General features: G+C 43.4%; 1 protein-coding gene across 3 annotated transcripts in view; it reads left to right on the forward strand.

Annotated features, from left to right (window-relative positions):
* The window catches only part of Aftph (aftiphilin), a 68,943-nt gene extending 57,501 nt beyond the window's left edge, over positions 1-11,442 (forward strand). For all 3 annotated transcript variants that reach the window (XM_052734743.1, XM_052734740.1, XM_052734742.1), the window contains 2 exons: positions 4,244-4,367; positions 10,305-11,442. In XM_052734743.1, coding sequence (XP_052590703.1) covers positions 4,244-4,367; positions 10,305-10,452 — 272 coding nt within the window. In that variant the 3' untranslated portion in view covers positions 10,453-11,442. The remainder of the gene's footprint in view (positions 1-4,243; positions 4,368-10,304) is intronic.
* Positions 11,443-12,912: the final 1,470 nt, after the last annotated feature.

Genomic DNA, 12,912 nt, shown 5'->3' on the forward strand with positions numbered 1-12,912 from the left:
ATTTCTAAGAGCATGACCACACTTGACTTTCCTATAAACAAGGAGACAGCTAGATCCTGGTCTAACACTCTTCCTTTCTAATGTCCAACTGTAAGAGACAACTTACATGAAATACAGTTTTAAGAGAACTTTCTCAGAGGGTAATATTCCAAGCTGGCAATGGTTTCTACAGTAATACAGCCCCACTGGCTTTATACAGCTAAGGATGTTTTGTTTTTCACCCCTCTAAGTGGAAAATGTACTTATAGCTTATTTTGAAAGCATATTCTGTAAAGCCATTTGAAAGTAGCACTAGTTAGAGAAGAATGTTTTAGTACACAAAGATTTCACATTATAACATCTATAATAATGTAATTTTTATAAATTCTAGCATTTTAATTAGCTCTTATTAGTGCTGCTAAATATATAATTGAATCTAAAATGTTGGAATTTAGCATGTAGTTATATAGCCCCACATCAAAAAAAATTACTGTTTTTATGTAGCTCTTAAATAGAAAGCATACTGTTAGTTTCCATCGAGGGGGGGAAAAAGTTAACAAAAGTTAATAGTAGAATTATATAATAATAGTAATTGCTATGAACCTAACAGCAAAAATTAAGCTTACCTAGTACCTGTTAATGTTCAGCCCTACAGTTCATTGACCAAAGGACTAATGTACTTTGTCATTTTCTAACCAAATAAAAGATGGAAATTATAATGGCATTTTAATGTTTACATTTTATTGAATATGATTTTAATGAATCCTTGCCATCACAAGTTGTGATCTGGTAATCATTGATCATCAGACAGCTACTGGCGTTCTGTTCAAATGCTGACTTCTGGAATGCATATTGAGGATTCCCTTCTGTGCCCACTAGTGGCCAGTTGTGTAGCCTGGGTTCCTGAGAATTGGGGGCTGTTTTGTTTGGGGTGAGTCTATTAGGTAACCCAGCCACCCACTTCAATGGTTTATCAGCCATGCTGGTATATGAAGGAAAGCTAAGGGTGAGCCTGGACCCAGGAAAGCAACTAAGTCAGCTAAGGGTAAGCCTGGACCCAGGCTGCCCTTCCCTTAGATCTGGCTGGACTAGGCTGCCCTTCCCTTACATCCGGCTGGACCCAGGCTGCCCTTCCCTTAGATCCAGCTCTGGAAACCTGCTCCTGCCACAGGAAAGTCCACACATCCTAGGGTAGATTGACAACATTTCTCAAATCTAAGCTCCTAGTTTTCAAAATTCATGTGAGTACATGAAAAAGTCTGTATCTGGTTTTGCTACTTACTTAAATTTGATATCTTACTACTTAAAGTTCTAGTAAGTCTATCTGATTTATGGAACAGCCTGCAGGAGCTAAGATTGTCTGACAGTTCATAATACTTACTAGAGGTGAAGGAGAAGCTGAGAATTATCCAGGTTCCCTCTCAGAAGAATTTGGTCACAGTCTGCATTATAATTAAAACGAGGTTACTTTCTCTTTGGGGTGCCTAAAACTTGGGTTTAGATTTTAAATTGGCTTATATTTTAAATTCATTTTAAAAGCGTTGATAGGAACACCAGTAACCTGGTTGCTTAAAGCAGTGCAGAGATTTCCTGGAGATTGGGCTCAGGGTACAGCTGCAAGTTGGTTGAACGCTGCAGTGGATGTGAACACTGCCTGGTCCAGGGCAGTCTCTGCCCTGGGAAACCTTTAAAACCCTCCATTTCATCAGTATGCTCTGGCTGCTGTGTAAACTTGATTATAATCAGTTTGCTTTGGCTTTGTATTGTTCTCGGGTCTTAGGAGAACTTGCCCTCGAGCTTCAGGGATGCCTGCCTTCCTTCTGTCCATCTTAGCACTTGTTGGTCCTTTCTGAACTTGTTTATGGGAAAGTCATTTATCTTAGCTTGCTGTTAATTATCTTGTGTGTGTTCTTTAGGAGGCCGGCATAGAACTTGGATGGCTACTTTAATTGTGTAATTAAGCTGTGCCTCATTAAGGTTCTGTTGAAAAAAAAAAAACTTCCATTAAAAACTTCTCTCTAGTTTTTAGTGGATAATTACCTGTCTCTGAACATGTTGACTGTAGTTGTTACAGAGCTCAGGCAGTTTTTTTTGGGGGGGCGGTTTATGGAGGGAAGGCTGTTTGGGGGAAGAAGGGTGGTTTTTCTGCCATGGCCTCTCTTGCTGTCAGTCTGCCACTTTACTCTGCCCACTGAGTGTCCAGTGTTTGCACACCCATCAGAGGTCTGCCTGGCACTTCCCTGTTGCTGGTCAGGATGCAGGCGTTCTGCATCCTGGAGAGCTCCCCTACAGTAGTGGGCTTACTCAGAATCTAGCCTTTAACAATGGAAGAGGGGGGAATAGTCGGGGCTCATTTGGTTTTCATATATCGATATATATCTGCAGTTTTACACATTCCGACTTTGGCCTGCGTGCTTGTTGTAGAGCAACGAAAGTTTTAAAATCTGTCTTGGAAGTGTATGTTGATGAACTATTAAGAACTTGAGAGTCAACATACACCTTCTTTAGCCTTTCTCCCTGGGTGGGCTTGGTAACTGTGGGAGCAGTTGCTGGTTTATTTCTATAAACATCTGGAATCCACACTACTACCTGTGCTCACTGCAGACTTGGTTCAGAAAGGAGAAAGCTTGTTCAGACATTTATTGTATTTTTTTGTCTAATCTTATTTCTTAAAAAAATAAAATTGAGCCAAGTGCAGCCATGCACATCTGTAGTCCCAGCTGAGGCAGGAGGATCACCTGAATCAGGAGTTCAAGGCCAGCCTGAGCAATATTGTAATGCCCTATCTCAAAGAAAAAGAAAAAGAAAACATTGGAGAAGCTGTCAAACATTTTTGTAAACTGATGCTTAGCTGTAGCCCCAACTTAGCTTCCCTCTGTTACTCCAGCTTGCTATCTAAATGGGAGTATACATACATAATCGATCCTGGAAATAAGCATTTTCATTTTGTCTAAAGTAGAGCTCGACTCACTTTCTCTGGAAGTGTTCTACCCTCTACTTCTTACTTGAAGCACATGTAGTATATTTTTAGTAATAACTTGATGCTTTTAATAATTGTTCACATGTTTAGTCATAGTAAAGATAACCAAATCATTTTCTACAGTACAGACTTTATATTAATCTCCAAGTCTCTGACATGGAAGAAAATACTAGAGTTTAAAAAAAAATAGATGAGATCAGAGCAAGGTTCAAAATAAGGTTCATTGGCCAATTTAAAAATTGAGAATGTTGAGCTGGAGAGATGGCTCAGTGGTTAAGAGCACTGGCTGTTCTTCCAGAGAACCTGGGTTCATTTCCCAGCATCTACATGGCAGCTCATAACTGTCTGTAACTACAGTTCCAGGGCATCCAAACACCTTTACAAAGACATACATGCAGGCAAAACACCAATGCACATAAAATAAAAAATAATTTTTAAAAAAATTGAGAATGTTGGAGGTCAGGTGTGGTGACTCATACCTGTAATCCCAACACTAAGGAAACTGAGGCAAGATATTTATCATGAGTCAAAGCCAGTGTAGACTATAGAGTAAGACCCCATCTCAAAAAATAAGAAGATAAAAGTTGAGAATATTGTAGCATGCTCATTCTTTTTATAAACACTGACAGTGTGTCGAAAATGAATGTAAAACTGAGTGATAGGTTCTTGGAGCACTTGGGAGGCATCAACTACATACAACATTCATTCCAAAATAGAATTTTTATGTGTTCCTTTATAGATACATCAAAGCCTACCATTTATTAAAAAAAATAGACATGGGGTTAATTGGCTCAATAGTTAAAAGCACTGACTGCTCTTGCAAAGGACCTGAGTTCTGTTCCCAACATCTATATGTTGGTTCACAACTCTCTGTAACTCCAGTTCCAGGGGCTCCTACATCCCCTTTTGGCTGCCTCAGGCACTAGGCATGCATGTGATGTACATGCATAAATGCAGACAAACACACATAAAATAAAAAAGTAAACACAGATAGCTCAGCAGATAAAGGTGCTTGCTGCCCAAGCCTGCTACCCCAAGTTCAGTCCCCAGAAACCATGTAAGGGTGGAAGGTGAGAACCACTGCACAAAGTTACCTGGCGTCCACCCTCTTGTGGCCTGCGTGCCCTTAGGTGGCACACACAGTAATGACTTTTCACATGATCTGACAGTGAGTGCTTCTGCAGACTCGGATGTGGCTAGGTACTGCTGTTAGGTTGTGGATTGTGGCTCACTGTGACCCATGCACCTTGCCCTCACTCACTGTCGTTCTGTGTGTGCTGTAAGGTGTGGATCCAGAGTTGTATGAATTAACAACTGCTAAGCTGGAGACCTCCACCTCAAGCCTCAAAGTGACTGACGCATTTGCAAAGCTCATGTCTACAGTGGAGAAGACAAGCACGTCGACCAGGTAAGCCCCTGCTCTGAACTTGGCCCTGATTTTGTATCCTGCTTTAAGGGGCCACAAGCAAAGCGTGCAAGTGGCAGTGTCTGTGTGTTAAACTAACTTCACATGTTAAAGCCAGTAGAGGGCGAAGCCTAGAAAACATCATCAGATTGATGGTTAATGATGAACTTCACTGGAGATTGACAGATATAACCCGAATCCTCTCCTTCCCACACTCCTGCATATAAAACAATTCTGATTACTGAGGTGCTGGTGCCACGAAGAACGCCCCCTGTCCCTTCATGTTGGTGGAGAAAAGCATGTTCTCAGAGCCAGCCTCACACTGCTCGTGTCACATGGGCTACCGTGTCTACACTGACTTCAAACAGTAAAGTACTTTTTATTTTCAGACTTTGGCTACTGTGCACCCTAACTTGAGCATCATGCACCCCTTTACCAGACTTATGGGGGCCTCTTCAGGAACAGCTGTCTCCTGGTGTTAGAGCCGGAGACAGGGGCTGTGCCTTGAACCTTGTATTTAGAGTTTAACACAGGCATCAGGTAAGCCAGTTCCTAGTAGAAGGGAGGTGTTCTGACAGGGCTTCACTAGTGCCAGGGCAGACGCTGATTGGTTAGCACTTTCTCTGTTTCCCAGATCATCATTCATTTGCATTTTCAAGAGGGATGTTTATGTGTCAGTTGCCCACTTTAGGAGAAGTTTAGAATTTCCTATTAAATAACACATGCTATTTAGATTTATCGCTTTAAAGTTAATTCTTTCATAAGAAACATCTATTTCTTCCTTTTTCTTATGATTTTTTTTTTTTTATTTTTGCTTAAATGATTGCAATCTCTGGGTTTTTGTTTGTTTTTGAGACAGGGTCTTTCTATGTAGTTTTGACTGTCCTGAAACTTGTTACATATACTAGGCTGACCTTGAACTTAGAACCACCTCCATCTGTGTCCCCAATGCTGGGGTTAAAGGTGTGCACCACCCCTCCTGACTTAAATGATCACAGTGTCTTTTAAACCTTATTCTCTATGGGCGTCCGACCATTCACAGACAGTAACAATTTTGAAAAGCTGCTGTTACTAGTTTTATGACTGTAGATGCCTTGAATTTTCCCAGGAAATAGATTTGGAGCATGTGGGTCCTTTTGCCCACAGGTTCACCCCATTGCTGAATGGTCCTGCATTGTCTTTGCCTGTTAAGTGAACCTTCTGTAATGACACGTTGTGGGGTTGTGCCTTTCTTTCCTGGGACTCCCTGCTGGTTCCGATCCAAGCCTCCTGCTTCCTTACCTTCCTCCGCCCTCTACCTGCCTAGACTTCCCAGCTGCGGAAGTTCACCCCTGTGCCAGTAGGAGGAGCTCTCCCCACGCTGTTAGCTGTGTGCCTGCCTGCCCGCCCGCCCTCTGCCCGCCCGCCCGCCCGCCCTCTGCCCGCCCGCCTGCCTGCCCGCCTGCCTTTCAAGGATCCTTGCCGGTCACTGTATTGCCCGACCTCCATTACTGCTAAACTTCGCTCTCATCTTCTGAACTGAGAATAAACTAAAGTTGTAGCACATATCTAGGAGGCAAGCTGTAGCTGCCAACGAGATTCTCTCTTCTATTATCTCACCTTTCTGTTGTTGAGGTACTGGAGAACAAACCCAGGGCCTTACGTACTCCAGGCTCTACCACCGGGCTGTTTTCTGAGACCCACTTTAACATGTAAATGAAATAAATTGAAAACAAGCTGCCAACTTTGAATTTCATTTTGAAGGATGTTTTGTTCTTTGAAAATAATTAGTATTTAAAGTTATAAAGTATCACCAGTGGAGTGTGGGTGTTTTTATTTATTTATTTAGTTAGTTAGTTTGTTTTGTTTTTTCCCACTGCTAAGGTCAAACCAAAAGCCTTATGCATGCTAGGCAGACGTTTAACGTAGAGCGTCAGCCCCAGCCTTCCCTCAGCCCCAGCCTTCCCTCAGCGAGGCTTAGGTGTGCAGAGAAAAGGCAGACAAGTGGCCTGTGAGATTTCAGAAGGCTTGTTCAATACCTTGATCATTATTAGGATGTATTTCTTGTTCTTTTCAAGTAAAGGTTAGCAAAAGCGTCTTGGCTCTTGACATTACATGGACGGCTGAGTGGAAAAGCTTTTTGAAGAGCTATAGGATAAGAAAGGGTTAAAGCGGAAGCTGAGGTGGGTGTAGTGATGACGCTTATAATTTCAGCATCCAGAAAGCTGAGGCAGGAGGATCATAAACTTGAGACCAGGCTAGGCTACAAAGCAGAATTCTGTCTCTAAGAGCAAAGAAACCATCGTTGGGATAGAGGAGGACATTTGACATGGAGCATGTCTTTTCTCCATTTCTAAAATGGTGTGTGTTTGGTTATTGTCGGGGTGATGGGTGCTTGAGCCTGGTGTACCTGTGACAGTGGGGACAACTCTGGGGGTCAGTTCTCTGCTTCCACCTGTGGGTCCTTGACTGACCGAGCCCTCTTGGAGGCTCACACAGTTTCCCAAGAGCCTTTGAATACTGAGGAAACGTGATGGGGTCTTCTCTTCCCGTGGTGGGCTGTGATCACTTCACTTCTTTTCTTGTTTGTTTGTTTGTGGTGGTGTTTTGATGTGCTCTGGGTCTGAATGGAGCCAGTTTGCCCCTCCTTAGGCAGCCTGGTACCCACACTGGAGGGGCCACCACCTGATGGCAAACTTTGTGCAAACCAAATCAGCATAGCACACTACAGGCATGTGCCACCGCATCTGGCTGTGCTGGGGGTTGTTCCCATGGCCTTGTCACGCCAGGCGAGCGCACACCCTGATCTGCATCACTGGCACTCACTGTGTTATTTTTAAAGAAATCCGACTTTGAAGATAGTTCCGCCTTCTTGCTCAACTGTCCTATTATGGAGAAAAGTTATTTTCTAATTTAAATTAGTGTGTGGCCAGCTGGGGAGTAGCTACAGAGGCCACTAACTGGCATTTGGACAAGCCAGGGAACTAGTGGCTAGCAGGAGTACTTAGGGTTCTCAGTTTTGGATTTTATTGATTTAGTTAACATCATCCAGTCTACCTTTCTCACTTGTGTGAATTCACTAGTTTTTAATAGGTTCACAAAGCTTTGCGACTATCATCATTAAATGACCCAGAAAATGTTTTTTTCAAGACAGGGTTTCTCTGTGAAACAGTCCTACCTATCCTGGAATTCACTCTGTACACCAGGCTGGCCTCGAACTCACAGAGATCCGCCTGCCTCTGCCTCTGCCTCTGCCTCCCAAGTGCTGGGATTAAAGGCGTATGCCATCACCGCCCGGCCTCAGGCTGAGGTTTTAGCTCAGTAGTAGCATTTGCCTATCACGTACAGGTCCTGGGTTTGAGCCCTGGCACAACATGGCAAAAAAAGGGGGCGGGGGATTGGAAAAGGAAAAACAAGCATCTCAGGCTTGCCTCAGACTCAGTACCCCTCACCCTCCAGGGTTAGATCATAGACGTGCACACCACACAGGGCCTAGTGGCCTGTGGTGACTGGCTGAGGCAGGGTCTCATGTTGCCCACTGGCCTTGAACACCTGATCCTCTTGGCATTCACCTCCAGAGTGCTGGGATGTAGTGTTTTATATTCCCACCAGTAGCAGGAGCTTTCCAGTTTCTCCACGTTCTCTCCAAAACGTGTCTGACCTTTGGTGAGCTATGCCAGTGGATGTGAAGTTGTACCTCGTCATTATAATTTGCATTTCCCTGGTAGCAAAGCTATTGAACATCTTCTGATGTGCTTATTAGCATCCATGCCTCTGCTTTCAAGGATGCTGCTTGAGATTCTCTGCCTGTTTTCAGTCAGATCATTTGTAAGCTTTCCTTATAGGCTACAAATACCAGACCTTGGGGTTGGCGAGATGGCTCAGTGGTTAACAGCACTGGCTGCTCTTCCAGAGGACCCAGGTTCCCAGCACCCACGTGGCAGCTCACAACTGTCTGTAACTCCAGTTCCAGGGCTTCCAACACCCTCACACAAACATGCATGCAGGAAAACACTGATGCACAGAAAATAAAAACCAATAAATTATATTTTAAAATACTAGACCTTTCTCAAATACATAATTTTCAAATATTTGCTACTCTGTTATCTTTTCAGTTTCTATACCATGTATCAGCACTCAAAAAACAATTGGGTTTCATCAAAATGAAACTTTTTCTTTTGTTATTTGTGCTTTAGGTTAAAGTAATGGTTGCCTAATTCAAAATTAGGAGGTTCTTACACCGAACAGCTTATAGTTTCAACCCTTGTATGTGGGTTTTTAATGCATTTCAGTTTTGTGGGGGTTTTTGTTTTGTTTTTGAGAAAGGGTTTCTCTGTAGCCCTGGCTGTCCTGGAACTCAGATCTGCCTGCCTCTGGCTCCCAAGTGCTGGGATTAAAGGTATGAGCCACTGCACCCAATTCTCTAAGGCATTTTTACATTCATTTTAATGTAGTAGAAGGTGGGAGAAGTCTATATTCCCCCCCCACCCCCCACCCCCCACCCCCCACGCGCACACCCTGCCCTGCATAGGATATCCGGTTATGCTTGCAGTTTCTTGGAAAGTTTCTTTACCCTTTTCAAAGGTCTTGCTATGTCTGCTTTTGGGGGGAAGTGAATTAACTGATTCCAGGCCACTGGACTGACATTTGTGTGTAGTCCATTGACAAAAGTAAATCTCAGCTAAAAAGAACTTGGCTTGTCCTTCTCTCCTGGACCTACCTGCACTTCACAAATGGGGAAACTGTCAGGACTACTTGTACATACTGGTGTTTTCTGCAAGTAATGTTCACTGAGTTCTTTATTCCTCTAATCCCTGTCAACTGGAAATTACATCCAGAGGCTTGCGAATACAGGGTAATAAACATTTTGCCTGGGCTAGGTCCATGGTCTCCCAGCACACTGAAACTGTCCCACACCTGCTGACTGCATGGCTGCAGGCTGACCACTGCACTCCACGGTCATGATAGTGATGATGCCTGACAGAGCCTAGGAAGCAGACACTTGTTGGACTCGAAGTTCCTCAAGCATCTAATGATGGATTACATTAAGTGGGATCGAAAATGTAAATTTTATTTTTTTTAAATGTAGGATCGCCATTATGTTCTTCTAAGTAGGACTGGGTTGAATATTGATTCATCTGCTGATGTGATCACCATAAAAAAAAGAATTGGGCTTTCTGTAGTCAATTTCAAGTGATCTTTGGTCTGAAACTGATCTCTATTCAAATAGTATCTATGTGACTGAAACGATCCCTTCAACATATTTAACAACTGGATGGTTTGGATGGCATTGTGCACTGTTTGGGCATATTTGATGCTTGCTGGGTATTTTCTTCAGCTTGCCCACTGGTTAACCAGGAATTTTTGTGTATCTGTGATATGCTTCAAGCTACTTGCTTGTTACAGTAAGGGGATGTGGTTAAATAGACACTGTCTACAGGACCAGAGGCCTGTAAGGTTTCCAGATTGCCTCCCCGGTTCCTGCCTGCACCCACTTCCCACGCTGCTGCCTGCATCCCAGCTTGGCAGAAGGCTCTCTCTTGGAATTCCCCATTAGGTTGAGAAAGCCTGAGGTTAAATGACTTACCAGGCCTTGCACCACACCTTTCGTGTTGAGGTGATTTTGGGTAGTTTTGCAGCAGACGGGGGAAATCCAGGTGGGCGGACTGTTATCAAGGCTTTAGCACTCTACTTGTGCTTAGTAATGTTTGAAGATTATGGCTGGGTAGATGCTTAACTAAGGCCTTGAGTCTGTACACATGTGCATATGGGTCTCTGTGTCTTCATGCTTATGTCATGGACAACAAAGCAGCCATGTCCATTGTTCTTCAGTGGCTAGCAGAGGAAAAGCCATCAGCTGCCCCAAGACTGCTGACCACAAACCTGGAGAGGGAATGACTTTTCCCATCTGACCCACAGCACAGCCCCATTAACACACTGGTCCCTTCTCATTGTTGACAGGAAACCAAAAAGAGAGGAACACCTAAGTGAAGAGGCTGTGAAGGTGATCGCCAGCCTTCCTGACCTAACCTTCATGCATGCCAAGGTGTTGATGTTCCCAGCCACGCTGACACCTTCCACAAGCTCCCAGGAACAAGCAGACGGATAGCTGGTTGAACTGGACAGTTCCAAATACTTTTCCTTTCCTCCATCCCTCCCGACCATCAAAAACACATGTGCTGTAATGTAAAAGTCAATAAATACATTCAAGTTCAGCTGATTTGTTGGTAAGCCACACTAGAAAGGTATACATAGTAATGTATATTTATTTACATACTGAAGTCCTAAATTTATATTAGAAAAAAATGTAAATAATTGGGGATGAACATTTTTGAAGATTTATTCTTTTGTGTTGCTGGGGTGTATACATTTATGTCTTTGTGAAATACACTGGTGGTGTCCTTCTTAAAAAAAACTTTTGAAATAAAAAAAGACAATTAAAAACTAGAATCTCCACTGTCTGTGAAATCCCCTTCAGCCTTTTCCCATTGCACTGGCCGCTCTTACTTCCCCCTGCTCTACGTGCTGTTACTTTGCCATCACAGAAGCTCAAATCCCCGTCTGATTTTCAGTTGTGTATGTGATGGTTCTTGTCAGGCCTGGCTTTCGTTAACTTTTCTGGGCTCTGTTTTTAGTCCTTTCAATCTGGCATATTGCTATGTGACCTTTTGCAGAGGTCATCGCTGCTCTCTGGTTGTGGGGTGTGGATCACTGTCAGAATTTGATTAGAGGCTTGATCGAGATTGTGCCTGTTGTAATTAGTGCGATTTGGAGAAGGACCAAATGATATGAATGTCTTAAAATGAAATTGGTTAGAGATCTTTCTGTTCTATCATACCATTATTTTTTCAGGATTTTGCACAGTATAAAATGACATAATCATAGATTGCTATGGTTTAGGCTGTATATACAGTAAAAAAAAAACAAACAAAAAAAAAACTATGGGTTTTAAATGTTTGGGGAAATTCCTATGGAAAAAAGAGAAGACATGTAGAAGAGCCTCTAACAAGGTTAATGTGCATGCCCAAGGTTTTTGAGATTTCAGTGTGTAAATTTCCTTTTAGCTTACACAATAATAAAATAATTTAAAAGAAATTTAGTCTTTTGTCTTTGTACTTTAGCGTCTCAGGGAACATGTAATGCATTTGAATGTGTGGTTTTATTCAGAATTAATGTTTTGTTCCACATGAAGTCATTTGGTAGGACTTCTATCTGGTTGAAATCAGGAAGAATTAGAATCTGGTTTCTCCGAACTGAATCGTGAGGCTGGAGAGATGGCCCAGTGGTCAAGAGCACTTGGATTTGCAGAAGACCCAGGTTCTAGTCCCATGGTGGCTCACAACCATCCATAACTACAGCTCCAGGGGACCCAACCCTTCTGACATTGGAGGGCACCAGCCACAATTATGTTAACAGACATACATGCAGGCCAAACATTCATACACAGAAAGTGAAATCAATTAAGCTATAAATCTCTAGGGCCAGCTAGCCTGGTTTACACAGTGACAAAAGAGATTGTCTCAAACAAGGTAGAAAGGCGACAACCTGAAGGTTGTCTGCAGTGACACACGTGTCCCCTCATACACACACACACCACACACACACACACACACACACTAATAGGATCAGTGCTTTTTAACAACTGAACTGTTTTTATATGTACAATATGAACTCATAAAAGAAATTCCCATGATTCGTTATAGCATGCCTTCAGAATATTGAGATAGTAAAATAAGAACTTATAGGGCTGTGCAGTGGTGGCACACACCTTTCACCCCAGCACTCAGGAGCCAGAGGCAGGCAGAGCTCTTTGAGTTTGAGGCCAGCCTGATCTACAGAGAGTTCCAGGATAGCCAGAGCTACACAGAGAAACCCTTGTCTGGAGAAAAAAAAAAAAAAAATTATAGGGAGTTCCCCCGAAAATGTTCTCATCAAATTAGGTTGAGCAGAAAATTCCTAAAAAGTAATTTGGGGTGCGGGTCTTAGAGAGATGGCACAGTGGTTAGGAGCACCTGTCGCTTTTGCAGAGAGAGGGCCAGAGTTTGCTTCTCGGCAAGCACGTGGCGGCTCACAGACATCTGAAACTCCCGTTTCAGGGGATCCGACACCCTGTTCTGACCTCTGGCACCAAGCACACACGAGTTGCACATACATAGATGCAGGCAAAATAACCACGTAAGTTTAAGACAAAAGTAGTTTTAGAATGTTGTCTTAAGACATTTGCCAGAAGAAGAGATGACATTTGCTAGAGATGAAGCTGTTAGCCAGTGGGAGCCTACGGGTCCACGTGAACGGTCCAGTGAACGGTCCGGGGCAAGGCATGACACCATTGACAGCCTACGGGTCCACGTGAACGGTCCAGTGAACGGTCCGGGGCAAGGCATGACACCATTGACAGCCTACGGGTCCACGTGAACGGTCCGGTGAACGGTCCGGAGCAAGGCATGACACCATTGACAGCTTCCTGGTTGCCAGGTAAGAACGGCCTAGAGTGACCGATGCTTCAAGTCCGAGATTTCAGGCATGAAATAAGGAATCAGGGCTGGTGTTTACAGCACTGTCCTCCCAG

Source organism: Peromyscus californicus, unplaced genomic scaffold (genome assembly GCF_007827085.1).
Source record: "Peromyscus californicus insignis strain IS unplaced genomic scaffold, ASM782708v3 Scaffold_13__1_contigs__length_99412109, whole genome shotgun sequence".
Classification (NCBI taxonomy): domain Eukaryota; kingdom Metazoa; phylum Chordata; class Mammalia; order Rodentia; family Cricetidae; genus Peromyscus; species Peromyscus californicus.